Source organism: Neomonachus schauinslandi, chromosome 3 (assembly GCF_002201575.2).
Source record: "Neomonachus schauinslandi chromosome 3, ASM220157v2, whole genome shotgun sequence".
Lineage (NCBI taxonomy): Eukaryota > Metazoa > Chordata > Mammalia > Carnivora > Phocidae > Neomonachus > Neomonachus schauinslandi.
Window position 1 is genome coordinate 174,836,120 of NC_058405.1, and position 25,259 is coordinate 174,861,378.

The following is a 25,259-nucleotide window of genomic DNA, read 5'->3' on the forward strand; positions in this document are numbered from 1 at the left end:
CACCCCACTCCACTTGTTCCCATCATTCTAGCCGCCGAGAGACAACTAGCGGCGCAAGACAACAAGCCGCGACCTGGTCAAAGTCCCTTTTTTATTAAGGGTTATCAAGCTGTACACAGTTCCTACGCCTTCCGCTGTGAGCTCGGGCAGCACAGTTGACCACACCCGCAGCGGACCAGATAGGGGCGAGGGGTGGGGTGGAGAGTAGGAGCTGGATCCCAGCATGCAATGCGGCAGCTCAAAGCCTAGGGCGAAGGCCTCCTGTCGTCCCTCTGTCCCCCTCTGGAGGACAGCGGGAGGCAGGCCAGAGCTCTCCTGCTGGGAGGTAGACAGCCGAGGGCACAACCAGTCCAGTCCGTCCTATGTGCAGGCGGTAAGGGGTATAATAAGCAGCAATGGGGACCAGAACAGCCTCAGTCTCCCAGGGGCCCATCCTAAAAGTTGGGAGAGGGCAGCAAAGAATGTCCACCCTGCTCCTGCAATTTAGAAACCTTCCTTCTTAGTGTCAAAAGATAGCATGAGAGGAGCTGGGATCTAGGGCCTCCGCACCAATGCAAAGCAAAAGCTGAACAGAATGGGAGCAAGCGAACGGAACCAGAGCAAGTGGCACACATGCCAGTCATGAGCAGGAAGCGGGAGAGAGGTGAGCAGGCTGCAGCACTGGGAGTGAACTGGGGGTGAGGTAAGGGCCACAGCCTGAGCTGCTCATCTGTTCAGGGTGGGGGAGGGAGGCTGCAGAGGCTGAGGGTCTGGGCCCAACCTCCCCACTCCACAGTTGGCACGGGTTCTCCCTGCTTGGCAGCTTCTGTGGTGGGCAGTCCTCTGGAGACTTGCAGGGGTGGGTGCAAAGGTGGTAGTACTGGGGCTGGGCTGGGGACCAGTTTCTAGCACCACACTCTGAGCCAAGGGGGTTCCTGGGGATGAGGCTGGAGTCCTGTGTGCCTTGGTTCCTGGGCCCCCATCTCTCCTGGGGCTGTGGCAAGCCCAGCGCTGGCACCTCCCTTGGCCAGGCAGACACACAGACACCACACACGTGGAGCCAGGCAACACTCAGAGGAGCCCTCCATGGCAGGCGGATGGGATGGCAGAGCGACAGCAGCCTCCATCCTGGGACATAGGGACCCTCTCAGCCTTGTCTATACCTGTGGAGAGAAACGGGTTAGTAGTGGAGATAATCTTCCGCTAACTGCTTACCCACAAAACAGCTTGGAGATAAAGGAAAAGGAAAGCTTGATCCCTGGGCAGGAACTCGTAGGGAAAATCAAGCCCTGGATTTCAGAGAAGGTGAGGCAAGAAAGGGCAGTGTATTTTGGAGGGGGAGGAACAGTATCTCTGCACGAGCGGCCTGCCTTCTCTCACATGAGACTTTGATCGCGGCCTGGAAGTTACTACTTCCTGTAGCAGTCGTTCTCCGGTCCTGAAGCCCTTACCTTGTGCACCTGAGGGGGAAGCTCATCCTCCGAGCCCTCCTCGGGCACCGGTTCTGGGTGCCTGGATGCTGACTGCCCATCTTCAGCCCACCCTCCAAGGGGCAACCGAGAGAAGTGAGAGGGAGCCCGGGGTACTGTGCCAGGATCTAGAAACACAAGTAAACATACTCTTAGAATGAACACAAACAGAAATGTGGAGAAAGGTTCTGGGGCTGTTCAGGGTCAGGGTGAGGGTTAGTCTCTTTGGGCCTGACCGCTCTGACCTCCTTCCTCCCCAGGAGGCCCCCCGAAGAGCCACCTTTCCCTGAAGGCTCTGTACCCTCCTGGACTCCCGCTGGATACCTGTGATACCCCCGTAGCGCCTCTGGAAGCCCCCCTGCAGGGCGGTGGTCTCGGGTGCTCCGGGCCGGGCTGCAGCACAGGGATAGCTAGCCGAGCGAGGGATAGGTTGGGAGGCCCGGGAGCCCTCTGCCCCCTCTTCAGGGGCGCTCTCCCCACTCTCATCGCTCTCCCGGCGGTGCCACACGTGCCGCTCAGGTTCGGCCTGGGCCTGCTGCTTGTGGAGCTGAGAGGTGGAGGCAGGTGGGGGGGGGGGCTCATTAGGTGGGGACAGAGTATCTGAAACAGATGCCCCCCACCATGCTATCCTCCAGTTCCCATTTTTACCATCTCACCTAGAATCAGCGACCCAGAGTAACTACCACGTTAACAGTGTGTACCACACATGACGTCTTACACGTTAAATTCTCAGCACATCCCTGGAACCTAGTCATTTGAGTCAAGAACAAATTGGGTGCACACGTAAGTGCCAGGCACTCTTTCAAGGTGCTGGGAAGACAGCAGTGAACAGAACAGACAAAAATCCCAGCCCTTGTATGGCTTCTATGCTGGGCGTGGAAGCGGGCGGTTATAGACAATAAAATAAAAAAGGAAAAAAATGCAGTGTGTCAGATAAATGCTATGGAGAAAAATAAAGCAGGAAGATTCAGGAGGGTGGCCAAGGGAGGCTCTTTTGGTCAGGATGGCCAGAGACGGTCTCATTGAAGAGGTAAGAACAAGTGAATAAAGGAGGGAGCCATATGCCTAGCTCAGGGAAGTGGATTCTTGGCAGCGAAAACAACCAGTGTGTAAAGGGCCCTGGATGACAATAAACTTGGCTAAAAAGGATGGTAAAGGGGTATATGCGGGAATGGAGATCAGAGTAGGGGAATGGCAGAGAAGGGTTCCAAACCCACATCTTGCTTTTCCACGCCTAAAATCCTCTATTTGTCAGTGGCCACCTTGATTCCGTGGCTCGGGCCCTTCCTGCCCACTCACCTGGTGCATATAGAGGGCATGCAGGCTCATCTCGGTGGATGCGTATTCCGACAGCACCAGGCTCTGCAGCTGTCCTTCCCACACACTGCTCCCGGAGCTGGCTGTCCTGGCATCCACCCTGTCCCTCCCGGCACAGACAGGAGCCGTCAACATTTCTGAGACCCGCAGAGGTTGCTGGGGGCTACTGCCATGCCCTCCCATCGTGGCCCCCCCTCTACTCACCCAGAGCCTGTCATGGTGCTGGGAGCTCGGCCTGTGGGCACCTGACCGGGGTGCAGAGGGGAGAAGGAGCGCAGGGCAGAGGCAACTTCAGCCCTGTGCCTGGAGCCCTGCAGGTCTCTGGGCAGTGGGGGACCCCGGCAGGATGAGCCGGCTACCACATTTGCGATAAGGCTCAGTGGCTGTGAAAGAAAGGGGTGGGTAGAGTTCCCAGGGCAGGAGGGAGGCCGCAGGGTCCCTCAGTGTTCTGGATGTCAGGACCCCAGGGCACAGATTGGACAGACAGAAGGAAACCAACCGGGTAGGTAGGCCCTTCCACCCCAAGCCCAGTCCTCAACTCCCAGCACCTGGAGTCCACTCTGCCTGCTGTCATCTCCCAGTCCCCAGGAACACACCTCAGACTCAGACTGTAAGGACTGGATGGACGTAAAGAGGGCATTTTCAGGGAGCAGACCGCCTTGGGCGAGGCCGGCAGCTGCTCCGTCCCGCTGAACCTGTTCCTTGAGGAAGCCGAGGAAGGCCGTGCTTTCACGCGGCGGCTGCCAGCCGGGGTTGGTGATGGCAAAGTGCATGAGTGACAGCTCTGTCTTCCCATCCTCGGCTTGCTGGTACACCGAGGCCTCTGTCTGCCCACCAGACAACCACTGCACAAGGGAGGCTACAGTGAGGGGGGCTGCCGTATCTTGTCCCGGGCCCCGGGGCCCACCCCAGGGACGGTCGCACACTGGGCTAGCTGCTTGGTTTGTGCCTTTCTCAAGGGAACTTGGCCAGAGGTGCAAGCTGAAGGCTAAAATCCAGCCCAAGCTCCTATTTACCAAGCAGGGCTGCCTTCTGGCGAAGCACTGGCTCAGAGGGGTGTCTTTCTGCAATCGGCCCAGAGACATCGTATGTGTCAGCATCACCTCTGGCCACCTGCCCTTGTCCTCCCCGGTACCTGGGGATGCCCATGCTGGCGAACGTCCATCTGAGCGAAGGAGCAGGTGTCTCCAACACCTACGACCTCCACAGTGAAATTGCGGAAGAAGTCTATGATCTCCAGGGCCCGTGGGCGCAGGCAGAAGATGAGGATGAGGGGTGTGACAATGGGGCTCAGTAATTCCTCCAAGATGAACACCTAAAAGGTGAGGGGGGGACCCAGGTCACAGGAGAGCAGGAGGGATCCCAGCCCTCACCACCAAGCTATCAGCCAGTCTCTAAGAGGCCCTAACTCCAACTCCACTCACTGCCTTGTACTGGAAGAGCTGGGCAAACTCGTCCCGGGTCTGCGAGCGGTGGGCATTACCCTGCCAGTGGTCAGGCATGTAGTGGATGTGCGCGAGGATCACGCGGAGCAGCTGCTCGGGGCAGAACACCATGTGCTGGTCCGGGATAAAGGACCTGCGGGAATCGGGGTCACGGTGAGAAGGAAGCCTTTCCCAGGGGCGCTAGTGGGCTTGCCCCCGCCTGCCACCCTGGCCCACCTGCACACGGTCACGGTGACCCCCAGGAGTGTGACGGTGGTGAGGACGTGTTCCACGGCCAGCACGTCTTCGTCGTAGATGGTGAGGGCGATAAGCACGGCCAGGATGGAGCCAGCGAAGAAGGCGCCATTCTTGGCCAGCAACGTCAGCAGAGGGGACAAGAAGCAATTCATGTACTTGGAGGCGGGCTTGTAGCCTCGGTTGAGGCGGGACTGCAGCTCGTGTTCCAGCTCGTTGAAGTGGCGGAGGTAGCAGCGGCCATAGAGGGACCAGCAACGTGCTCCCAGGGCCCCGGGCTCCCGCTTCAGCACCTCTGCGTAGCTGAAGAAGGCATAGAGGATCTGCCAGATGAGGATGAGGGGGCACAGTAGGAAGTTGGCGATGCCGATCCACAGGATGCGGTTGCTGAGGCGCTGGGCCAGCTCGAGCCGTTGCCCCCCACGTTTGTACTCGGCCTTGAGGCTCCATTCATTGAGAAACAGAGAGCCAGGTCCCCAGAAGAGGATCAGCTCGAAGTTGTACTTGAGGCCACGGGTGAAGAAGACGGCCTCCCCCAGGCCGGGCAGGCGGAAGCGCAGAGGCAGGAGGGATTTGTTAACCAGGGCGACCATGTAGTTCTGGAAACGGAGGATGCGATGGTAGATGTCCAGCTCTGTCAGCTCGCGCTTGTGGATGCAGATCTGGTGCTCCTTCTGGGTCTGCACAATCCGGGCCTGCACTTCCTGCCACGTGCAGTACGGGAGGGCAGACTGTGGGGTGGGAGAGAGACACGGTGGGGAAGGCGGGCTTGTTGCCTGGACTCCTCCTCGCGCCGCATTAGCTGTGAGGCCCTGTGCTTTGCTGGGTGGAGCCTTTAAGCAGAGGCTCCCTGACCTGCCAGTGACGGATGAGGGTGCCCGAGGCCCAGCAGTAGGCCCCACCCCTCCCAAGCCGCAGAAGGCACACTGGGCTGTGGCGCGCTAACTGCCCAACTTCCCCAGTCTCACCATGGGGATACGCAGAGCGTGCAGGTAGAAGGAGTGGATCTCCCAGTAGCAGCAAATGTTATAGATGAACTTGATAAGCCGATGGATCCAGAATACAGCAGCGATGACCAAGATGGTGATAAGGGAGCCATTTTCCTGAATCCTGGTGGGGAAAAGGAAGGGGGGGGTGGCGGGAGGGGAGGCCCTTGAGGAGTCTTGGCAGACAGGATGCTATCCTGAAGGATATGGCGAGGCTGAGCCCGAGTCTGTGTTCTGGGGAATATGCCACCGTCTCACACTCCATTTCCCACCTGCTAGTGGAACTCTGGCTCTGGTGTCCTCTGAGCTGTGGCCCTTACCTGGCACTACAGACCTGGGCGGGCAAAAAGGCGTCTGGCAGAGTGACCTTGACAGGCTCGGTAGGGTGAAGACTATGGTTCACCATCTTGTTGGCAAATAGGATGTCGTAGTCCACACAGCTGACCAGGAAGGTGGTGAAGGCAACCACAAAGAGGAACTGCCTGGGGAATTGGGAAGAGGGGCCACAGTCCAAGAGTCGGAGAGGCACCAGTGAAATAGTGTGGGGAAAGGGAAGAGTCTGGAAGCAGCAGAACAAGACTGGAGAGCAGCCTCTGGGGACGAGCAGGGGCTGGAGAAATCCCAGTGGGCTCTCTCCGCTGCTCAGCCCCCGAGACCTTCTTAGGCCCAAACCAGCTCCCGCTTTTTCCTCTTAGCCTTGGGCGTCACACAATTAGCCTGCTTTCCTCACGGCATAGTAATCTCTGCCACCACTTAACTAGACTCAGCTCAAAGATCTTGTGATTGTGGTGTCTGCCACCCAATCCCTGATTTCCTTTTGAGACAGTATTTAGAAGCCCTAAGGGGATTTACAGTCTTTCCTGATTGAGGGAGGTTCCTGATTGAGGGAGGGTTTCCCAATCCCATCCTCTTTTTTTTTTTTTTTAAGGATTTTATTTATTTATTTGACAGAGACAGGGAGAGCAGGAACACAAGCAGGGGGAGTGGGAGAGGGAGAAGCAGGCTTCCCGCTGAGCAGGGAGGCCAATGTGGGACTCGATCCCAGGACTCTGGGATCATGACCTGAGCCGAAGGCAGCCGCTTAACGACTGAGCCACCCAGGCGCCCCCAATCCCATCCTCTTTGGCAAGGCCATATGGCTCCTTCTTTTTTAGAAAGCGCTCTGCCATCCTAGGTGTAACTAAGGCAGAACATACACTTTTCTTAAGTGGCTGGCATCTCTGAGACCTCCTGACCGAACCATGCCCATTCCATCGGAGCGCTGATGAGCTGATGAAATGGTCAAGTCTGAGTTCTCTTCATGGAAGAGAAGAGGATTTGGGAAGAATTCCTTATAAGGGAGATAAAAAAAGTGATTGTAAATTTTGGTGCCACACCCAGTCCCTGAGCTCTAAAATTAGTCTGCAGGGTTTTGAGCCGGGAACTGAGCTGCACTGGCTGGTATGGCCAGGGCTGAGCTCAAGAAGAAGAAAGACTGAGAGGCGGTCCTTCCCCACATCACCGTCCCTTCTTAGACTTACATGAGCTCAAAGATCTCCCCGATGAGCATGCAAGTGAAGCCATTCTTCTGGTGTAGATTATAAACGTATAATTGTCAAGAAAAATGTGGTTAACAGAGACAGCACTTAGGAGCACAGACTTTGGGGGTCACATGCCCGAACTTAACTCCTGGCTCTATGACTTTCTAGCTGTGTGACTTTGGCCAAATTTACTTAATATCTCTCAACTTTCGTCTGCAGTGGCACTTTGGAAATAATAGCACCCGTCTCAGAGGATTATTAGGCATGAGATAATGGGAATAAAGTATTTAACACAGAGCTGACACAGAGTAGGTCAAAAGATATTAATTATTATAGTTATTAGCATCCTGTCAAAAAGAAAGATCACCTTTAGAGAGGTTCCTTATGAACTGACACCACAAAGTGAAAGGCACATAGCTCTTGGGAAATGCAGGCTTATCATTATCTATAATGATCCTTATTTCCCCAGCCTCTTTCAGCCTTAAGAAGAGTTCCATCTCCCTTCCGGGGATTAGAATCAAACCCACCCCAACTTCCCATCCGGGGCCCAGCTTAGATGGGGGCTAAGGGTCCCAGAGCTCCCACGCAGAGACACAAAGGATATTCGAGAGAAGAAGAGGTCAAGGTTTTCAATGTGGTGCCAGGGTGCTGTGGGCACAGGAGTAGAGATGTCAGAGCCCTGAAGGAACAGGAGCCCCTTGCTCCCTCCATCGTGTTCCTCTACCTGCGCCCGCCCCAGGCCCCGGCTCCGCTGTTGGGTCCAAGAACTCACATTTGCTCCCCTCAGGGACGTGCACCAATAGGTCCTCCTCTCCAGGGGGTGAATCACTGTAGGAAGCCTCAAGGCGCTGGTATTCAGTGTCGAACTGCGCCATCACCACCGCCCCCTGTCCACTTTGTCCCCCTGTAGGGAATGACGAAGAGATCCAGGTTCAGACCGTGGTGCTGCTTGTCTCCTGCCCTGTCTAGCAGACCAGAAAAAGTGAGAAAGAATCTCTGGGCTTGGTCTCTACTCCCAGTCTTCTCGGCTCAAAGGCAGAGGAGTAGTTACCACAGGAGAGCAGTAAGCTCAGGGTCTGGGAGGTCAGTGATTCCCAGAGCCTTTACTGAGTGTCTACTGAGGTCGGGCTGGTGTGCCGCTTGGCGAGGGTGGGGGGTGGGGGGGTGGGGGGTGCTGTTTCATCTTCTACTCAGCGGAGATAAGGGGGCTTCCCTCTGCCCTCCTGGAGAAACCCGGGTCTCCCAAGAGATTTCTGGGAGATTGGAAGCACTTTGTAAACAAAGGTTTGAGATAAGCACATGGCCCTACCAGCTCCATGGGCAGCGTCTGCTCCACTCCAGCCCTTGATGCCCTCGCTCTGCAGCTGCTGGAGGAGAAGATGTCAGGCCCCAGAGAGTGGGCAGTGGGGATAGAAAGAAAGAAACCCAACCCTCCTACCCACCCAGCCTCCACTAAGAGGAGGCCAAGCATGGGGCAGGGAGGCTGCAGTGGGGAAGAGGCACTAGGGCTAGATTACTTCCTCTGCTTGTACCATACAGGACCACTCATCCAACTCTAGGATCCCAAGAAGTGGCTTGTTGAACCTGTAAAGACTGAGTCAGTACAGGCCTGAGGTCAGGCAGCTTCTCTGGACTGTTTTTCCATTGCCCCACCTCAGCGTCAGAAATTAGACAGGCCTCTCGGGGTCCTCAAAGCCCCAAATCCAAAACCCAAGAAAAGAGTCTCTTCTGAAAAGGGCCTTTCTGGTCAACCTCTTCCCCTGGTTCCCTAGCACCAAAGGCCCACCAGGCAGGCATAGTTCCTGGATGGGAAATCCTGACTGGGTCCGTGTAGACCCAGATCCTGGGCGAACTGTGGGGTCCCTAGGTCCCTGGAGCCAGGCATGTCTAGGCGGCACTCACCCAGTCAGTGCAGACCCTCGGGCCGTGGAACACGACCCAGCCTGGCCCCAGTGGGACTCCCTGGGTTAGTGAGAGCCCTGGGTCCAAAGGAGCTGACCAAACCTTCGGGGAGTTCACCACTCACCGGGTCAGTGTGGACCCAGGGTCATGGAGCCCCGGCTGGCCGGGCCTGGGCTCAGGGTTTCCTGCGGATGTTGGAAGAATCGAGCTAGTCCGACAGCCGAACACCCAGGTGGGCTGGGTTGCCTCCCTACACCCAGCCGCCAAGACCCGAGCCCAGCGCGCCCCAGGGTCGCCCGGCGCCAGGCCAAGGGCTCGGCTCCCAACAGCGGACAACCTCGCGCGCGGCCCCGCCGCCCGCGCGCGCCCCCGCCCGCGCGTCCCCGCCATCAAAACATTCCGGCTGCGCGCCTTCGCCCCTCCCGCGGCGCCCCTTCCCCCGTTACTCGCCGTGAGCTCACTTAGGGCTCCCCGGGCACCCTCCGTCAGGCCCGGCCCGGGCCTTGGGAATCCAGTAAACGATCTCGGGTTTCACCTCAGGAACCGTGACCCGAGCGATTCCAGGGGCTCGGTCGGCTCCGCTCGTTTCGTCGGGACCCAAAGCTCTAGGCCCGGCGCCTGCCACTCACTGTCACCCGCAGCCAGTCTGGCCAATGAGCATAGGGGGTGGAGACACGACGGCCAATACTCGGCTTCGGGGGCGGGACTAAAGGTTCGAGGTGGGTTTTGGACTGTCAGAGGACCAATAGTGCGCGCTGTGTGGGGCGGGGCTGAGGTGCGGGCGACGCCATTTGTCCCCTTCGCTGCTCCGTAGAGAGGAGATTGTTGTGGTGTTGCAGAAATCCGGGCTTGGAATTGTAAACGTGCGTGCCGCTTGGCTCCCCGGGACCTTTGGTGCCGCTCCTGAGGGTGGGGGCGAGTCCACGCGGTTTAGTCATTGCTGGAGCTCATCGCGCGGGTATCGAGGAGCGGTCGCTTAGGGAACCTCAGTGATTTTTAGCTCTACTGGACTCGATTTGGGAGCTGGTTGCTTCCCCCTTTCACTCTGTGTGGTCCGAGACTGTGCGTTTGAGAAAGCGGCCTGGGGTCACGTTATTAACCCCCAGAGCGGACTCCTGGTACCAGAGTGAGGCCCGAGGTGCTTTGCGGCGTGGGGGAGACCAAGTCAGGCAGGCAGGAGACCGGGCGGTAGGATCGCACTCTGGGGAGCTCTGTTTCTGTCCCTTTCTGCTCCAGGAGCTCCTCCTAAAGAATTTCTGCTCAGCTATGTCGCCGGTTTCAGCAGCAACCCAGGTTCCTACGTTGGTCTCCCTCTTTGACCTCAACGCGGATGCTCCGATCCTTCAGGGCCTCAGCCTGGTGAGCCACCCTTCTGGGGAGGCTCTGGCCCAGGCTCTGCGGACTTCCTGTCCAGGTATCTGGGAAGGTTTGGGGAGGACCCACGAGGAACGTGACAGGCTCTTTAGAGCTTATTGATCGTCCAGGGAACACATTCTTATTGATATTCCCCGTTTTAAGAGCCCTTGTTGACATCAATTTCTACTGGATAAAATTTATCTTAAATTCACTCAATCTCCGGGTTGTTTCCAGCACAGGCCCCCGAATTGTCTCCAAACAAGCCTCTTGCCATTGCTTAGGTCTGGTCACGTTTACAGCACTGCCTGCAAAAAACTTCAAAATTCCTAGATATAGTCCAAATTTAAGTGGTTTCAAATCAAATCATTCGTTCTTAATGAATGTAAAACAATTTTTTGTTTTTTTTACAACCTTAATTTGCCTCTGGCTGTTCTTGAACTTTTTTTTTTAAACAAACCACACCGTAATTGGAAATGTAAGCTAAAAAAAAACACAGGCATTTGGGAAGTGGTTTTTGCAGTTAAAAATAATCTTAACGTTACCAAAAATTATTTTCTACAGGGTTCCTCTAAACAGTCCCTTTAGTTAATGTCAAGTATTTGATGTGTATTTGTCTCACATCTCTTCAGAAGCATACTTGTATAAAGTGATTACTGTGCTGTTTATCTCGTGATTCCTAGATTGCAAACTCTTTGAAGGAAAGGATGTGCCATCTTTTTCTTTTGTATCCTCCTTTGTATATCAGACACTGAATGTAATTCTAAGTACTGCAGGTTTGTACTCCCTTTCCACCTCTTATTACCCTCCCCTTATTTAGGTTCAGGGGAGACAGCAAGCCCAGAAAGAAGACCACTCCAGGGTCCGCTGGATATTTCAGACAAGTTATTTTGTTCCACTTGTGACCAGAACTTCCACAACCACCAGGAACAGGTAAAAGGCCAGGTGCAGAGCTAAATGGCAGAAGCAAAAGTATAGGGTGGGTGAGGAGAGGCAGATATGTGGTTTATCTTTCATTAATAAAAGTCGGTGTTTTAACTGAGCCGTTGGTGTTACCTGGTCATACTTTCTGGGGTTCTGTCATTGGTCTTGGGTACCACAAAGGGCCAGGCTAGGGCATATTTCCACACTCAGCCTCTTTCTTTGCCTCCTACCAGAGGGAACATTATAAGCTTGACTGGCATCGGTTTAACCTAAAGCAACGTCTCAAGGACAAGCCTCTCCTGTCTGCCCTGGATTTTGAAAAGCAGAGTTCCACAGGTGATGGTTGGTAGGAGACCTGTGTTGAGTAGGACATGGGGATGGAGGAAGGCCCTAGTTTAGGAGCTTGGGGAAAGGTCAAAGATGGGACACCAAACTTGTGCACTTCATGTTGTTTTCAGGAGATCTTTCCAGCATCTCAGGATCAGAGGACTCAGACTCAGCCAGTGAGGAGGACTTGCAGATACCGGATGAGGAGAGGGCTGAGTTTGAGAAGCCCAGCAGACCCCAAGGCTTCCACCCCCATCGGGTTCTTTTCCAAAACGCTCGGGGCCAGTTTCTTTATGCCTATCGCTGTGTGCTGGGCCCTCACCAGGCAAGTGGCGGCCCAGGTTGTGTGGCCAACTGCAACCTTTATGCACTCAGCCTAGGTCTCCCCTAAGCCTGGGCCATTTCTTACTTCTTTTCTTTCCGTTGGATATGGGTATCACCACTGACAGCACAGTCTTGGACTGAATTGGCCTGAATCTGGGGTCCAGTATAATGGAATTAAGTTTGGAAACAGACCAGTCTAGGTTTGAATTGCTGTTCTACCACTTGATTTGACTACCTCTACAAGCCTCAAATTTCCTTGTCTGTAAAGTAGAGACAAACCTCAGGATGGCTGTAAGAAATGGGATCACGCATGTAAGACACTTGGCACTGGGTTTCTTCCTGTGAGTGCGTGCCACGGGCATGCTTGTGCTGTCCCTCTGTCATCCAGGTGCCCCCAGAAGAACCTGAACTGCTGCTACACAACCTGCAAAACGGAGGTCCCAGACACTCTGTGGTGCTCATGGCTGCAGCTGGGCACTTTGCTGGAGCCATTTTCCAAGGGTGAGAGGGTGCTGCCTGGGGTATAAGGATGCAGTGGGTCCGGTTAGCCTGGGTGTACGGGCTGGTTTCCAGCACTGAGTCTGTGTTGTCTACAGAAGAGACGTGGTGACCCACAAAACCTTTCACCGCTACACAGTGCGGGCCAAGCGGGGCACAGCCCAGGGAATTCGGGATGCCCGGGGTGGGGCTTCTCGTTCTGCCGGAGCCAACCTGAGGCGCCATAATGAAGCCATGTTATACAAGGTGAGTTAGGCGTCTCAGATCTGGTGGTCTGCTAATCTACTTTTTTCCCTCTCATCAAATGTTACAGTGGGGAGCTTGATGCCTGCCTCCTCCCAGTCTTCATTATTTCTGGAAAGGCGAAGGTAGACTAGGGATGGATCCCCAAGAGTCTTCATCCTCTCATTCTTTCTTCCTCTATATTATCTTCTGCTTCCCATTCCTTACACATCATCTGTGGGCTGGTTTTTTTGGTTGGAGATTTAAAAATAGCAAGTGAAAATACATGGGTCTGAGTTACTCTCTTCTCTAGGATGTTCGTGACCTGCTGGCAGGGCCAGTCTGGGCTAAAGCGCTGGGGGAGGCTGGGACAGTACTGCTGCGTGCTCCCCGCTCTGGCCAGTCCCTGTTCTTCGGAGGCCATGGGGCACCCTTGCAACGGGGGGATCCCCGACTTTGGGATATCCCCCTCGCTACCCGCAGACCCACCTTCCGAGAGCTACAGCGTGTGCTCCATAAGCTGACCACCTTGCATGTCCATGGTGAGCTTTTGATCCGGATCCCCAGACTCCCTAGATCTTCTTGTACCTTCCAGCCCAAGCCTTGGGTTCTCATTTATACATCCAGACAACATCTTCATTGAGAGAGACCTGGGCTGGCTTCTGCTCAGGTAAACTTGAGAAACATCTTTTGTTTTATGGCAGGAGAAGACCCCCGGGAGACAGTCAGGTTGGACTCACCTCAGACACACTGGAAGACGAGAGCAGGGAAGAAGGCTATCGAGGCAGAAAGAAAGGTCTCCAGTGATGAAAATGAGGCCCTTGGGCAGAATGAGGAATCTCCCAAACAGGGTTTGAGCACCATCTGGCAACTGTCAACTCTCTCTGGGTGTCTATCCTGGAAATGCAGTGTCAAATCTGCTGTTGCTTCTCTCTTTATAATGAGCCCTTACACAACACATACAGCATTACACACACACACGCACACACAGGTCTGTTATGATAAGGGGCACCTGGTAGCAATTACTGAGACGGGTTTAGTGACCTTTCCAAGCTTCCTGTTCTGTTTTGTTCACTGATGTATCCCCAGTACTTAGAAAACACGAAATAGTACGTGAAACAGATGCTTGTGTGGCACGAATCTCACAAAATTGCTGTCTCACCGGATGCTGCGGTTTGGACCGAGGCCTGCTTTCCCCGGGGCAGACTCAGCGGTTGTGGCTGTCAGTGCTCCCATGCTCTCCCCTGTTGTGTACCATCCTAATGTGGCTCGAGGGGAGAGTCTAAGGACGCTTGTCCCTCCATACCTTCTGCTGGGTCTTTCCCTCTGAGCTGAGCCTCATTTCTGCATGTGATATTATTGGATTCAGCTCTTGACGTGCTGATCTTGGATGACAAAATACAAATACTTATTTTCATTTCAAGACAATCTGGATTCTCTTTTATGTACATTCTCATACATTTAGGGCAGCCCACATCCTTCCACCCTCTGTGTATTTCTTTAGGTGGACCTAACCTGTAGCATTTTTCCCTAGGTTCAGAGTCGGAGGGAGAGGACAGCTTCCAGGTAGAGTTGGAGCTAGTTGAGTTGACAGTGGGGACCCTGGATCTTCGTGAGTTTGAGGTACTGCCAAAGCGGAGGAGGAGGAAAAGGAATAAGAAGGAGAGAAGCAGAGACCTGGAGGCCGGGGCACATGGGACTCTTCCCCAGCAACCTCAAGGAGATGATGAGGCCTTCTCACAGTCCGCCCAGGCACACGCAGCCCCTTTGGGGCCTTTCCTGGATGAGGCCAAGACCCCTGATCAGTCAGAGCTCTGGGACATGCTTCTAGCTGCTTGTCGAGCCGGAGATGTTGGGATGTTGAAACTCCAGCTAGCTGCCGGCCTCATAGGCCCTGGAGTTCTGTCTCTGCTCAGTGCCCCCTTGGGCTCCAGTGGCTTCACCCTCCTGCATGCAGCAGCTGCAGCTGGGAGAGGCTCAGTGGTTCGCCTGCTGCTGGAGGCAGGTGCCGACCCTACCGTGCAGTAAGTAAGAGTCCCCAAGCTGAGTGAGCCCTTTGGGGTATAGAGAGGACCGTCTGGAGGCTAACGTTGGTACTGGCTACTTGACGGTATTCCCCTTGATCTGTTTGGGTGAGGTTGGGAGATGCAGGAGGCAAGCTGAACCCATATTTGGGGCTTTTCACACCTAGGGACTCCCGGGCCCGGCCACCATATACAGTTGCAGCTGACAAGCCAACGCGTAATGAGTTCCGAAGGTTCATGGAGAAGAATCCAGATGCTTACGATTACAGCAAGGCTCAGGTCAGCTGGAAAAGGAAGCGGCAGCAGAGTAGGAAGGCAGCCTAGATCCTGGCTAAGATCTTTTCTACTTTCTTCTAGTTTTCCTAGGACAGTTTGTATGGGTCTTACCTTACACCTCCCCGGAAATCCTCCAGGTGCCAGGGCCACTGACGCCAGAAATGGAGGCACGGCAGGCTATGCGGAAAAGGGAGCAGAAGGCTGCCCGGCGGCAGCGGGAGGAACGGCAGCGGAAGCAGTGGGAGCAGGAGGAGAAGGAGCACCAAGAGCAGCAGCGCTTTGCCGCCCTCAGCGACCGAGAGAAGGTGAGGCCGGAGCTTCTCTCTTCCGCAGCCCCGATTTCCTTAGAGGTTTGACCCCTTCCCAGTGTGCAGCTGTCCCTTGGGCACCCTGTCCGCCACTGAGGCCTTGTCCTTAACAAGACTTCTCTTTCCCTCAGAGGGCTCTGGCCGCAGAGCGCCGGCTGGCTGCCCAGCTGGGAGCCCCACCCCCGCAGACCCCCAGCTCTGCAGCCCTCAGTGGTCCGTAAGTGCAGGGGCAGGCGTGATGACCAGGCCAGGAGTGGGCAAGTAGAATGAGTGCTGCCGAGTACCTCAGAAAGGCTGTCGGGGGTGGGGGGTGCTGGAGATGTTCTGGGAACCCTCTGGAGCAAAACCGGAAATGGCCCGAGGGGTGGGGAGAGCTTGGATTGGAAAGTTTCTGGGGTACCTGTTCAGCCATCTGTCTTCCTCTTGTCCAGACGCTGCTGGAGCTGTGGGACGTCCCTCCAAGGCCTCACTCCCTTTCACTATCTTGACTTCTCTTTCTGCTCCACACGCTGCCTCCGGGATCACCGCTGCCAGGCCGCCAAGGCCTCTTCCTGATCTCTTACGGCTGCACCTAGAGCCAACTCGGCCTGGAGAGGGTGCATTCACACTAGCCCTAGGTTTCTTCTTTCCCGTGAAACAGGATTATTTGGAAGATTAGGAAGGACACTCAGGAACCAGGGCAAAGACAGAGCCACAGAGGGGTGCGGAGCTGGGACTGTCTCTGGAACTTTAATCACAATAAAGTTTGGCAAGGAAATTGCACTTGGACTTGCATTTGGGCCTTGTGGCCTTTGGTTCCTTGTGGTCACCATGGCCAGCACCAAGGGATCCTGCCCACTCCATGTCCCAGGTCCAAGGGTTACCTTTCTTTCAGTGCCCACTTAACTCCATTGGTTCAAAGGCACTTTGTGTATCAGCTGAGAGGGAATAGATGTATGTCTTATGCAAGGTGCTGTTTAGGATAGGCCTATCCAGAAACTGGATTTGGGGCTGAGAAGGCACGTTTTCTAGCTCCAGCACTGTGATTTTGTTGAGGGCTCCCCCAGAAAGCAGCAGGGGTCTTGGCACATAGAGGGTCTCTTGTGGCCCCCGCTTTGTCCAGTACCGGCCCAAGTTAAACCCGTTGATCCAGACTTGGCCCTGGGGAAGAGAAAAGAGAGCGGAAAATAAAAGGGTCAGCTCTCAAGGGGGTAGAATCATCCCCTTTTTGGTTTCTTTCTTTTCTTTTCTTTTTAAAGATTTATTTATTAGAGAGAGAGAGAGAGAGAGAGAGAGAGTGCAGGGGGGAGGGGCAGCAGGCGAGGGAGAGAGAATCCCAAGCAGACTCCACGTGCTGAGCATGGGGCTTGACGCGGGGCTCAATCCCACGACCCCGAGATCACAACCTGAGCCGAAATCAAGAGTCAGATGCTCAACCGACTGAGCCACCCAGGAGCCCCTCCCTTTTGGGTTTCTAATCAGGGATAATTTCTGCTCCCCCCTCCTTCATGATTTTCCTCTCATCACTCTGACCCCACGGTCAGCAGTACCTTGGTCCATCCAGGTAGAAAGAGAAAAGTGTCCCCGCCTTCTCCTAAAATTGGAAACGTTGTGGAGTAGAAGGTGGGGCCAGAGGGAACTTGAGGACGTGACCTTTTCATCAACTGGAGGGGAAACCACCACTTTACAAGCTTATCAACTTTCAGAGGGAACATCAGCCACTGGGTGAGGACTGTTTGCCCCAGAATTGGGGGTTCTAACAGGCCCTGTGAAGAAGGCAAATGAAAACTCATCATTCCTTAAGCTCTTAAGTCCACACTGTCCCTAATCAAGCCCTGGGGTGCAGCTGGTGGCCATGTCTGGACCCCCACAAGCGACTACTTTGCTGCCTGACTCCTAAGCACAGGGCTCTTGTTTGTCCTCCATTAGGCCCCTATTTTCCCAAGGGAGTTTGGTCAGTAAGAGTCTGGAAGAGAAGGGGTGGGCAAGGCTAGCTCACCTTGAAGTCACTGCTGTTAGACCCGAAACTGAGCCTCCCCATGTTCTCCAGTAAGATGTCCACTTTGGCCCCTACTTTCCCCATCAAAAATAGTTGGTGTTTCATGTTTCGTTCCAGAACACCCTGAAACACCTGTGGATAAGACGAGCTGTGAGAGGAAGGGCTCGGCATCTAACTCATGGCCATGACAGAGGAAGCTATGGTAGTTAGCACACGTACTTGGAGAGCAAAAAGAATGTAGCCTATCTGTCAGTTACCCATGCATTCTGGAACCTTAGCCTCAGTCAAATTCTTCCTCATCCCAGCTTATCCGTGGCCCCCCCCTGCAAATGGAGGCACACAGCGGGAAAAGGCAGATAAGGGGAACTTAGGGCTAAAGGGTGCTGGGGAGGAGAAGAGACAGGCGCACAGGGTAACCTAGAATTAGGTCCTTACCCCATCTACCATCACATAGGCACGGTCGTGGACTCCACTGTTAGGAACCCAGAACTGTGTTGGCTCAGAAACAGTATAGGTCAGATAGGTCCGGTACAACACAAAGCCACGGTCCTGGGTATGGAAGAGTAAGTACTTAAGATGACCTGAGAGGTCAGAGAGGATACTATGGCGAAGATGCGCAGCTGAGGGAACCATTGGCTACAGCTGTTGAGGAAAGCTGCCGTGCCTACTGGATGTGGGATTATGCCTTACCTGTTTGACAGCCTCAAAGGACATTGGCAAGATTGAACGGATGGGCCCTTGGGGGCACAGGAAGTCTAGGAAAGCCAGCAAATCCCCATCCTATTAGAATAAGGAGAAGATATTAGAATAAAAGGGAAGTTCCGGAATAGAGGGCAGAATGGCTGGGCCATTTAGAGAACAAAGGGGTAGGATCAGAGAAAAGATGAGGAAGAGCTTACCAGATGCAGGGTCAGAGGTCCAAACATCATCTTAGGGCTGGGGGGAGGTAAAGGTCCCAAGGGAATTTCCTGGAACTGAGCCCAAATTCCCTCAGGAGCCATAGGAAAACCACACAACCCCTATTCCAAGACCCTAGCACACACACAACCCCTATTCCAAGATCCTTGCACAGGGTTCTCAACCTGGGGTCCAGGGAAGGGCTTCAAGGGGTCATGAAGATCTGTAATTTTGCACATGCTTGAGTGTATCTTCCCAGGTAGTCCCATCTGGGTAGCTGGGAAATGGTTCTGTGGGCTCCATGGCCCAGACAACAATCTGATTTATGGGATCCCATTACAAACAATTTAGGTACTCCCTTTCCCCAATTTAATAAGAGCCTTTGGCGCTTAATGAAGTGGTAGGGCACCTCGCTGATGACGTTTCGAAGAGCAAAAAGCTTAGGTGTGGGGTCCCCTGCTTCAGATATTGGTGCATCGTAGTCATAGCTGGTAGTAATTGGAAGAAAGCGTCCCTTCTCATCAGCACCTGGGGTCAAACCAATTTCCTTCATTCAGTGTCTTTCAAACAATAGGCACTAAGCAAAGACATTCATGCAGAAAATTTTGCCATCAGAGGGAGCAGTGGTGGCCACATCCAGCTTCTAGATCTCCTAATCTACCCAGCCCTAGGATTCTAATTCCTTGATGCCTCCCTGCCTCCACCCCAGGGACCATCTGGACTCACCATTCCAGAATCCAAAGTTGGTACCTCCGTGGAACATGTACCTGAAGTGGGGGAAGGTGGAGGGAAAGGCAAAAGCTGACCCACTGAATCATTTTTATCCCCAACACCCCGTTACGGCTTCATGTTGACCCCCGTGTCTCCAGTTACATGTTCACACTGGCTCCCAGCTTCAGCATGTTCTCTAGGCCTGTGGTCACAGCCAACACGGACCGCGTGGAGTGATTCTGACCCCAGTAATCCAGCCAGCCTGTGTAGTACTCGGAGTTCACCTAAAACGTGGAGTGAAAGCCGGGAGCGGGATAGGAACTGAGCTCGACCCATTCCCAACCCTGACTCCAGCTTTGATTGCCCTCCCCTCCAGCTCCTCACCAGTGGCCCACGGGGTTCATACTTCCGCAGCAGGGCAAAGATTTTGGTCATGTTGTCAGCTGCAGAAAGGAGGTGAAGGTGAAAGATAAACATAGAAGAGACACTCCCCCTTCCCCAGACTCCACTCCACCCTTGCTCCGGAGACCTGGGCCAAAATCCACAGTGGTATAGAGTCCCTGGAGGGAGCCACATTTGAGTCCTTCAGGCCCATCTGTGGTGAAGAGCAAGATCCTGTCTCCTAGCAGCGCACGGAAGAGCCCAGCCAGGTGCCTCATGTAGCTGAAGTCACAGGCTCTGTAGCTACCATATTCATTCTCCACCTGCCAGGGAGAAGGAAAAGTGGAGCTTGGCTATGCAGTGGAGGTCAGGACCCCCGGCGCCTCCTTCCCCTTGCCCGGTCAACTTGTACCTGAATGCTAATGATGTTGCCCCCATTGTGGTAGAGCCATGGATATAACCTGGGCAGCAAGACCTTGAACCAGGAGTCCACTGCGGCAAGAAAGTCTAAAGGAAGGAGCAGTAGTCTGCACATTAGGACACCACCTTCGCAGCCCCCACCCATCAAGGCCAGCAACCTCAGTGCTGCCTGAACCCTGGGCTACAGTTTGCATCCCACCGTCCACAAATGAATCTGAGCATCAGTGACTCTGAACCCTGAGCACTTGTGAATTTGCATGGCAAGGCCATCTAAGCACAGGAAACCTTAAAGCAGTGTTTGTAAATTTAATTTTTAAACATAAGAAAAACGTTAGGGACGCCTGGGTGGCTCAGTCAGTTAAGCGTCTGCCTTCAGCTCAGGTCATGATCTCGGTCCTGGGAACGAGTCCCGCATCGGGCTCCTTGCTCAGCAGGGGGCCTGCTTCTCCCTCTGCCTGCAGCTCCCCCTGCTTGTGTGCTCTCTCTCTCTCTCTCTGACATATAAATAAATAAAATCTTTAAAAAACAAAACACTGAATTCCTTTACATTTTGTGTTCTGTATAAAGGGTGTCCAGATGTAACTGCCTCCTTTAATCCAAGCATATATTAAATCTTATTCAACAAATATTTATGGGTGCTTACTGTGCACCAAGCAATGTTCTAGGTGTTAGGGATACAGAATAGAACAAAATAGATAAAAGTCTCTGCCCTTGTGGAATTTCTTTCCCAATGAGGAAGGCAGACAATAAATAAATTGCTAAAATATATAGTATGTTAGTGCCAAGGAGAAAAAATAAAGCAGGGAACAAGGATATAAAATGGTGGGGGAGCTTAAATTTTAGAGAGTAGCCCAGGGCAGGCCTCACTGAGAAGGTGATTCTGCAGGAAGATAGCAGGAGCACTGAGTGCAAAGGCCTCAAAGCAGGAATGTGCTTGGTGGGTTTGAAAAACAGCAATGAGGTCAGCGTGAACAATGATGAAAAGAGTAGAGGTCAGGGAGGTGACAGGGCCAATTAGGTAGGACCTAATATGAAGGCCATTTTAAGGAATACATGGTTCATATTCTGAATGAGATGAGAACCTATTGGAGAGGTTTAAGCAGTGAAATGCCATGATCTGAGATATGTATTTAACTTCTATTTTAATAGGATCACCCTGTATCGAGAACAGAGGAGTAGGGGCAAAGAAGGGAAACCAGTAAGTAAGCTATTAAAGTAGTCCAGGTGGGAGAGGTGGTTTGGATTAGTGAGGGTGATGAAAAGTAGCTGAATTCAATATATTTTGAGAGTAAAGCAGCAAGGTTTTCTGATAGGTTGAATGTGAGGTGGGAGAGAAAGGCATGAAGAATTACACCACAGTGCTTAGCCTGATTAGTTAGAAAATGGAGTCACCATTAACTGAGAGGAGATCATAGGAATAGCTGGGGGAGTGGCAGGCAGAGGGAGACTAAACCTAACCCTAACCCTGCTTAGCAAGGAGCCCGACGCAGGACTCGATCCCAGGATCCTGAGATCATGACCTGAGCCGAAGGCAGATGCTTAACCGACTGAGCCACCCAGGCATCCCCTGACTGGAGATTCCTATTTCAGAGTCATTAACTATTAGATGGGATTGAAAGCCAAGAGAATGGATGAGATTGTCTAAGGAGTGAACACATAGAAAAGAGAAGCGTCCAAGGACTGAGCCCTGCAACACCCCAGCATTTAGCGGAAAGAGAAAGGGAGAAGAACCAGCATGAGACTAAGAAGGAGGGCTCCTGGGTGGCTCAGTGGGTTAAGCGTCTGCCTTTGGTTCAGGTCATGGTCCCAGGGTCCTGGGACGGAGTCCTTCAACAGGCTTCCTGCTCAGCGGGGAGCCTGCTTCTCCCCCTGTAATCCCCTCCCCCCGCCCCCGCTCGTGATCTCTCTCTCTCAGGCTCTGCCTCCCTGACTCTCTCTCAAATGAATAAATAAAATCTTTAAAACAAACAAAAGAGACTAATAAGGAGTGGTCAGCAAGGCTGGGGCACAGGGAAGGAGCAGGGACCAGATAAAGGTGGTATCTTGGAAGCCAAGAGGAGAGTGTATGTCAAAAGATGGAGTGAACAGCTGGGCTGGGTGCTCCTGACTGGCCAAGGAGGAGAGAGGCCTGGAAAAGGGACTGTGGACTCAGGAGTGAAGAGGTCACTGGCTTTCTTTTCTTTTTTTTTTTTTTTTAGGATTTTATTTATTTATTTGACAGAGAGAGACACAGCAAGAGAGGGAACACAAGCAGGGGGGGTGGGAGAGGGAGAAGCAGGCTTCCCGCTGAGCAGGGTGAGGGGCTCGATCCCAGGACCCTGGGATCATGACCTGAGCTGAAGGCAGACGCTTAACGACTGAGCCACCCAGGCGCCCTGGCTTTCTTGAGAAAAGCGGACACCGCATGCTGGTGTTCCAGCATGACTTTACCATTTCAAATGTATTTCATAGCCAGCTGAGTTGGAGTTGCTCTGAGGCACATAAAGCTCTTCAGCGCCCTCAGAAGTGGAAGAGTCCCCGCAGGGTCCCCAGCAAATACAAAGCATTTTTACCAGAGTGATCTTTTTAAAAGATAATAAATCAGATAAAATCACTCCCTTGCTCTGATGACTTCCTATTTACACCTGAAGTAAAATCCAAACTCCTTGAAAGTATTGGGCATTTCAGAGCTTAATCTTGAATTCTCATCTTTTCTCCCCCTATGCTCTTTCCTCAGGCAATGTTTCAATAGCCATGGATCTAAATGCCAACTTTAGACTGATGAGTCCCAAATTTATCTCTAGCTCAGACCTCCCCATGAGCGCCACACTCACACAGCCTATGGCTTACTTAACATCCTCACTTGAGTGTGATAGGACAGAAATTTAACATGACCAGACGAACTGTTTTTCCCCAGAAAAGGTGGTCCTTTGCCGCCCCTAGTCTCCTCCATCTTTCCTATGTCAGTAAATGGTGGCACCATCTTGACTGGCCAGAAAGGGGACCGCTTTCTTTCCAGACCATACCCATGCTGTTCCCACCCCACCTCTCCTTCCCATCAGAATCTATCAACAAGTCCTGGGGATTTTGATCTCCAACCTACATCTCCAATTCTGCCCTCTTCTCATCTCCACCTCCATCACCTTAGTCCGGGAGCCATCACTCCCTCCTCAACTACAGTCAGAGTCTCCCAATTCGTTTCTCCACCTCCACCCTTACCCCCCTCCCTCCATTCTCCACATCCAGGCTAAAGTAATCTGAAAACAAATCAAACCTGTCTGGCTAGGCTCTTCCAATGGCTTTCTACTGTCCTTAGAATAAGATGCAAACCCTTACAGTGGCCTACCAGGTCCCGCATGAACAGTCCCTATCTATCTCCAATTTCTTTTTTTTTTTTTTTAAAGATTTATTTATTTATTTGACAGAGAGACACAGCGAGAGAGGGAACACAAGCAGGGGGAGTGGAAGAGGGAGAAGCAGGCTTCCCGCAGAGCAGGGAGGCCGATGTGGGGCTCGATCCCAGGACCCCAGGACCATGACCTGAGCCGAAGGCAGATGCTTAACGACTGAGCCACCCAGGCGCCCCTATCTATCTCCAATTTCATGTCACATTCCTCTCTCCCTTACTGGCTATGCTCCAGCCAAGCTGGCCTCAACCAGGCCATGTTCTTTCCCACCTTTGGGTTTTAGAATATACTGTTCCCTCTACCTGGTTGTTGTCACCTCACTCTTCATATGACCAGCGCTTTCCCTTCCTTAGAGTCAAGTGAAATGTCATCATCTCAGAAAAGCCTTTTCTGGCCTCCCTACCCCAAACAGGCCTTCCCTGTTACTCACGATCTCAACTCGTCTATTTTCGGGTGGTATTTTTACAGCTTACGCTAATCTTACAGGTTTTGGTTTTTTAAAAAGCTGTTTCACCATAAGCTCCACGGCACAGGGGCTGGGTCTATCTGGTCCCTCAGTTTGTAGCATCTTGCTAGGCCTGATGGAAACAAATATCTGCATGAATGATCTCCAGTGTGGGGATGGTCTCTTCGGTTTTGGGGACCCAAATGACCCATTTTGTTGCTGTTGGTTGCGTTTTTTCTGTGTTAAAAATGTTGTCTCAACTCACCTGGGTCTGAGGTTCTCAGATGTATATCAGGTTTTTGAAGCAACCAGGCTGGGAGACCCCCCTGAGACAAATATAAAGACAGCAGGTTTTGTTGTTTGGGAGTCGGGGAGGGGAGGTAAGAAGGGAGGATGTTGAGTCTAGCACTGGAAGTGGCCCTACAGTGCAGGCAGATCGAAGGAGTGGAGGAACTGCACAGGAGTGGCTCTGGTTCTGTCCCTTCTCCTAACTCACCATGTCCCATTCTGCACAGATGTAAGGTCCTGGTCTCAGTATGACCAACAGGTTCGCTACAGATGCCTCATTCAGAAATGCAAAGAGGTCCCGGCTGCCATTAAAGTTATAGACCCCAGGCTCTGGCTCATGGTAGTTCCAGGGCACATAACTGAGAAAGAAAAAGGTTAACAGGGCCCCAGGCAGGGAGGTGCTGAGAGGCCTAAGGGCTCAGGCCTTGCAGGGAATCTCCAGGAAGCTGTTGGAAGGAGGTCCTGGTCCACCCTTTCCCACCCTTGGCCTGAAAGCCCTGGAGCTCTCATACCAAGCTAGGCTTCCTGTCCCAATCCCCTTCTTATGGGCGTGGTAGGAAGGGTAAATCCCACCCTCCATGGCTCTCCTGAGCACTTCTTACAACTGTACAGTGTTGAGGCCACTCATTCGCATCTTGAAAAGCCGGTCTGCCCAAAGCACCCGTGGTACCCGAAAGTAGTGCAGGCTGCCAGACACGTAGCGGAACGGGGCCCCATCTAGGAGGAATCTGTCATTTTCCCGATCCACTACGAACGACCGAGTGTCTGCCTGCAAAGAGAGAGACCAGGCTCAGCAGAGGTCTGGAGTCGGGAGGGTGGGGGCAGTCAGTGTCCAGAGAGGAGATGGAACTAGCCTGCCCATTGTTCTGTGATTTTCACTTTCCTTCTCTCCCGGGCTAGATCTCATCCCGCCTCACCACACCCAGCCTGCTGGGATTCAATCCTGTCATTTTACCTGGGGCAGCAGCGTCAGAAGTGGTAACAGCAGGACAGGAAGGCAGAGCAGCTTCTTGGGAGCCATGGCGCTAAAGGGGCTCCTCTAGTCTGAGAGGGCGGTCCGACTGTCACGTGGCGGATTCCTGGGAGGGAACCTCAGCGAGCAAGGGGGCGGGGACCACCTCAAGTTGCCAGGCCAGTAGCCTGGACTTGTCCACCCGCTACTCTACGTTTGTAAAAATCCTCTACATCTTGAATCCACTTCATCAGCGTCACCTGGGAGCTTGTTAGAAATGCAGAGTCTCAGATCCTACCTCAGACCTATAGGATCAGAATTTGCATTTTAACAAGATTCCCAGGCGATCCTAAAGACATTCAAGATTGAGAAGCACTGTCCTACTAAACTGAGCTCCCTGAGGGTGAAGAGTACCTTGTCCATCTTGAATCCTCAGCTTCTAGCACAGGGCCCGGCACATAGCAGGTTAAATCTGGATGAATGAATGTCAGAACCAGGGGGCTAAAACAGGTTCAGAACCAAGAGAAACCAGATCTTCCCAGTGGTATGAAAGTGGGGGACCAAGTTATAAGAGGGATCTTTCTCCTGGTGGCCCTGTTACAGCAAAAGAGACCGCCTCAGCCATTCCTTCTTCTTTGGATGTGCACTGCTCTTCAGTCTATCCCTGCCTGCCTGTGTGAGAGATGTCAAGGA

The 25,259-nt window shown here is 53.2% G+C and overlaps 3 protein-coding genes across 6 annotated transcripts; 1 reads left to right on the forward strand and 2 right to left on the reverse strand.

The window, feature by feature from the left end:
* Positions 1-77: 77 nt before the first annotated feature.
* On the reverse strand, positions 78-9,466 carry ATG9A (autophagy related 9A). Of its 3 annotated transcripts, none has more exons than XM_021702696.1 (16): positions 9,314-9,466; positions 8,260-8,317; positions 7,723-7,854; positions 7,555-7,598; positions 6,951-7,015; positions 5,751-5,912; positions 5,413-5,554; positions 4,427-5,175; positions 4,190-4,343; positions 3,901-4,080; positions 3,314-3,610; positions 2,970-3,148; positions 2,748-2,865; positions 1,773-1,995; positions 1,431-1,576; positions 78-1,142 (listed from the first exon to the last, which is right to left on the reverse strand). In XM_021702696.1, the coding sequence occupies exons 3-16, from the start codon at positions 7,823-7,825 to the stop codon at positions 1,137-1,139; spliced, it is 2,568 nt and encodes an 855-aa protein (XP_021558371.1). In that variant the 5' UTR covers positions 7,826-7,854; positions 8,260-8,317; positions 9,314-9,466; the 3' UTR covers positions 78-1,136. The 3 variants fall into 3 exon arrangements, with proteins under 3 accessions (XP_021558371.1, XP_044769352.1, XP_044769353.1); XM_044913417.1 differs by lacking the exon at positions 9,314-9,466 and adding an exon at positions 8,977-9,021 and having other exon boundaries at positions 2,748-2,871; positions 3,362-3,610; XM_044913418.1 differs by lacking the exon at positions 9,314-9,466 and adding an exon at positions 8,977-9,012 and having other exon boundaries at positions 3,362-3,610; positions 8,260-8,314.
* Positions 9,467-9,726: 260 nt separating this feature from the next.
* On the forward strand, positions 9,727-16,030 carry ANKZF1 (ankyrin repeat and zinc finger peptidyl tRNA hydrolase 1). Its single transcript, XM_021702879.1, has 13 exons — positions 9,727-10,266; positions 11,026-11,138; positions 11,363-11,465; positions 11,588-11,781; positions 12,169-12,281; positions 12,377-12,524; positions 12,814-13,042; positions 13,205-13,351; positions 14,035-14,524; positions 14,692-14,803; positions 14,938-15,105; positions 15,240-15,325; positions 15,540-16,030. Exons 1-13 carry the CDS (start codon positions 10,119-10,121, stop codon positions 15,661-15,663), a joined length of 2,175 nt encoding a protein of 724 aa, XP_021558554.1. The 5' UTR covers positions 9,727-10,118; the 3' UTR covers positions 15,664-16,030.
* Positions 15,370-24,635, reverse strand: GLB1L (galactosidase beta 1 like). 2 transcript variants are annotated; one of them, XM_021702876.2, is made up of 16 exons: positions 24,570-24,635; positions 24,217-24,383; positions 23,823-23,973; positions 23,592-23,652; positions 19,488-19,582; positions 19,224-19,398; positions 19,079-19,137; positions 18,857-18,978; positions 18,710-18,750; positions 18,393-18,511; positions 17,986-18,060; positions 17,777-17,866; positions 17,522-17,635; positions 17,087-17,218; positions 16,638-16,853; positions 15,370-16,248 (listed from the first exon to the last, which is right to left on the reverse strand). In XM_021702876.2, exons 1-16 carry the CDS (start codon positions 24,633-24,635, stop codon positions 15,979-15,981), a joined length of 1,953 nt encoding a protein of 650 aa, XP_021558551.1. In that variant the 3' UTR covers positions 15,370-15,978. The 2 variants fall into 2 exon arrangements, with proteins under 2 accessions (XP_021558551.1, XP_021558552.1); XM_021702877.2 differs by lacking the exons at positions 19,224-19,398; positions 19,488-19,582.
* Positions 24,636-25,259: the final 624 nt, after the last annotated feature.

Coding starts and splice junctions, on each gene's coding strand:
- GLB1L (XM_021702876.2), bottom strand. CDS start 24,635: ATGGCTCCCAAGAAGCTGCTCTGCCTTCCTGTCCTGCTGTTACCACTT. Junction 24,384..24,569: donor TTCTGACGCTGCTGCCCCAG/GTAAAATGACAG, acceptor CTCTCTTTGCAG/GCAGACACTCGGTCGTTCGT. Junction 23,653..23,822: donor TCTGTGCAGAATGGGACATG/GTGAGTTAGGAG, acceptor TATTTGTCTCAG/GGGGGTCTCCCAGCCTGGTT.
- ATG9A (XM_021702696.1), bottom strand. CDS start 7,825: ATGGCGCAGTTCGACACTGAATACCAGCGCCTTGAGGCTTCCTACAGT. Junction 3,149..3,313: donor GCAGGCAGAGTGGACTCCAG/GTGCTGGGAGTT, acceptor TTTCTTTCACAG/CCACTGAGCCTTATCGCAAA. Junction 2,866..2,969: donor AGCACCATGACAGGCTCTGG/GTGAGTAGAGGG, acceptor CGGGAGGGACAG/GGTGGATGCCAGGACAGCCA.
- ANKZF1 (XM_021702879.1), top strand. CDS start 10,119: ATGTCGCCGGTTTCAGCAGCAACCCAGGTTCCTACGTTGGTCTCCCTC. Junction 13,043..13,204: donor GACCACCTTGCATGTCCATG/GTGAGCTTTTGA, acceptor GTTTTATGGCAG/GAGAAGACCCCCGGGAGACA. Junction 14,804..14,937: donor ACGATTACAGCAAGGCTCAG/GTCAGCTGGAAA, acceptor GAAATCCTCCAG/GTGCCAGGGCCACTGACGCC.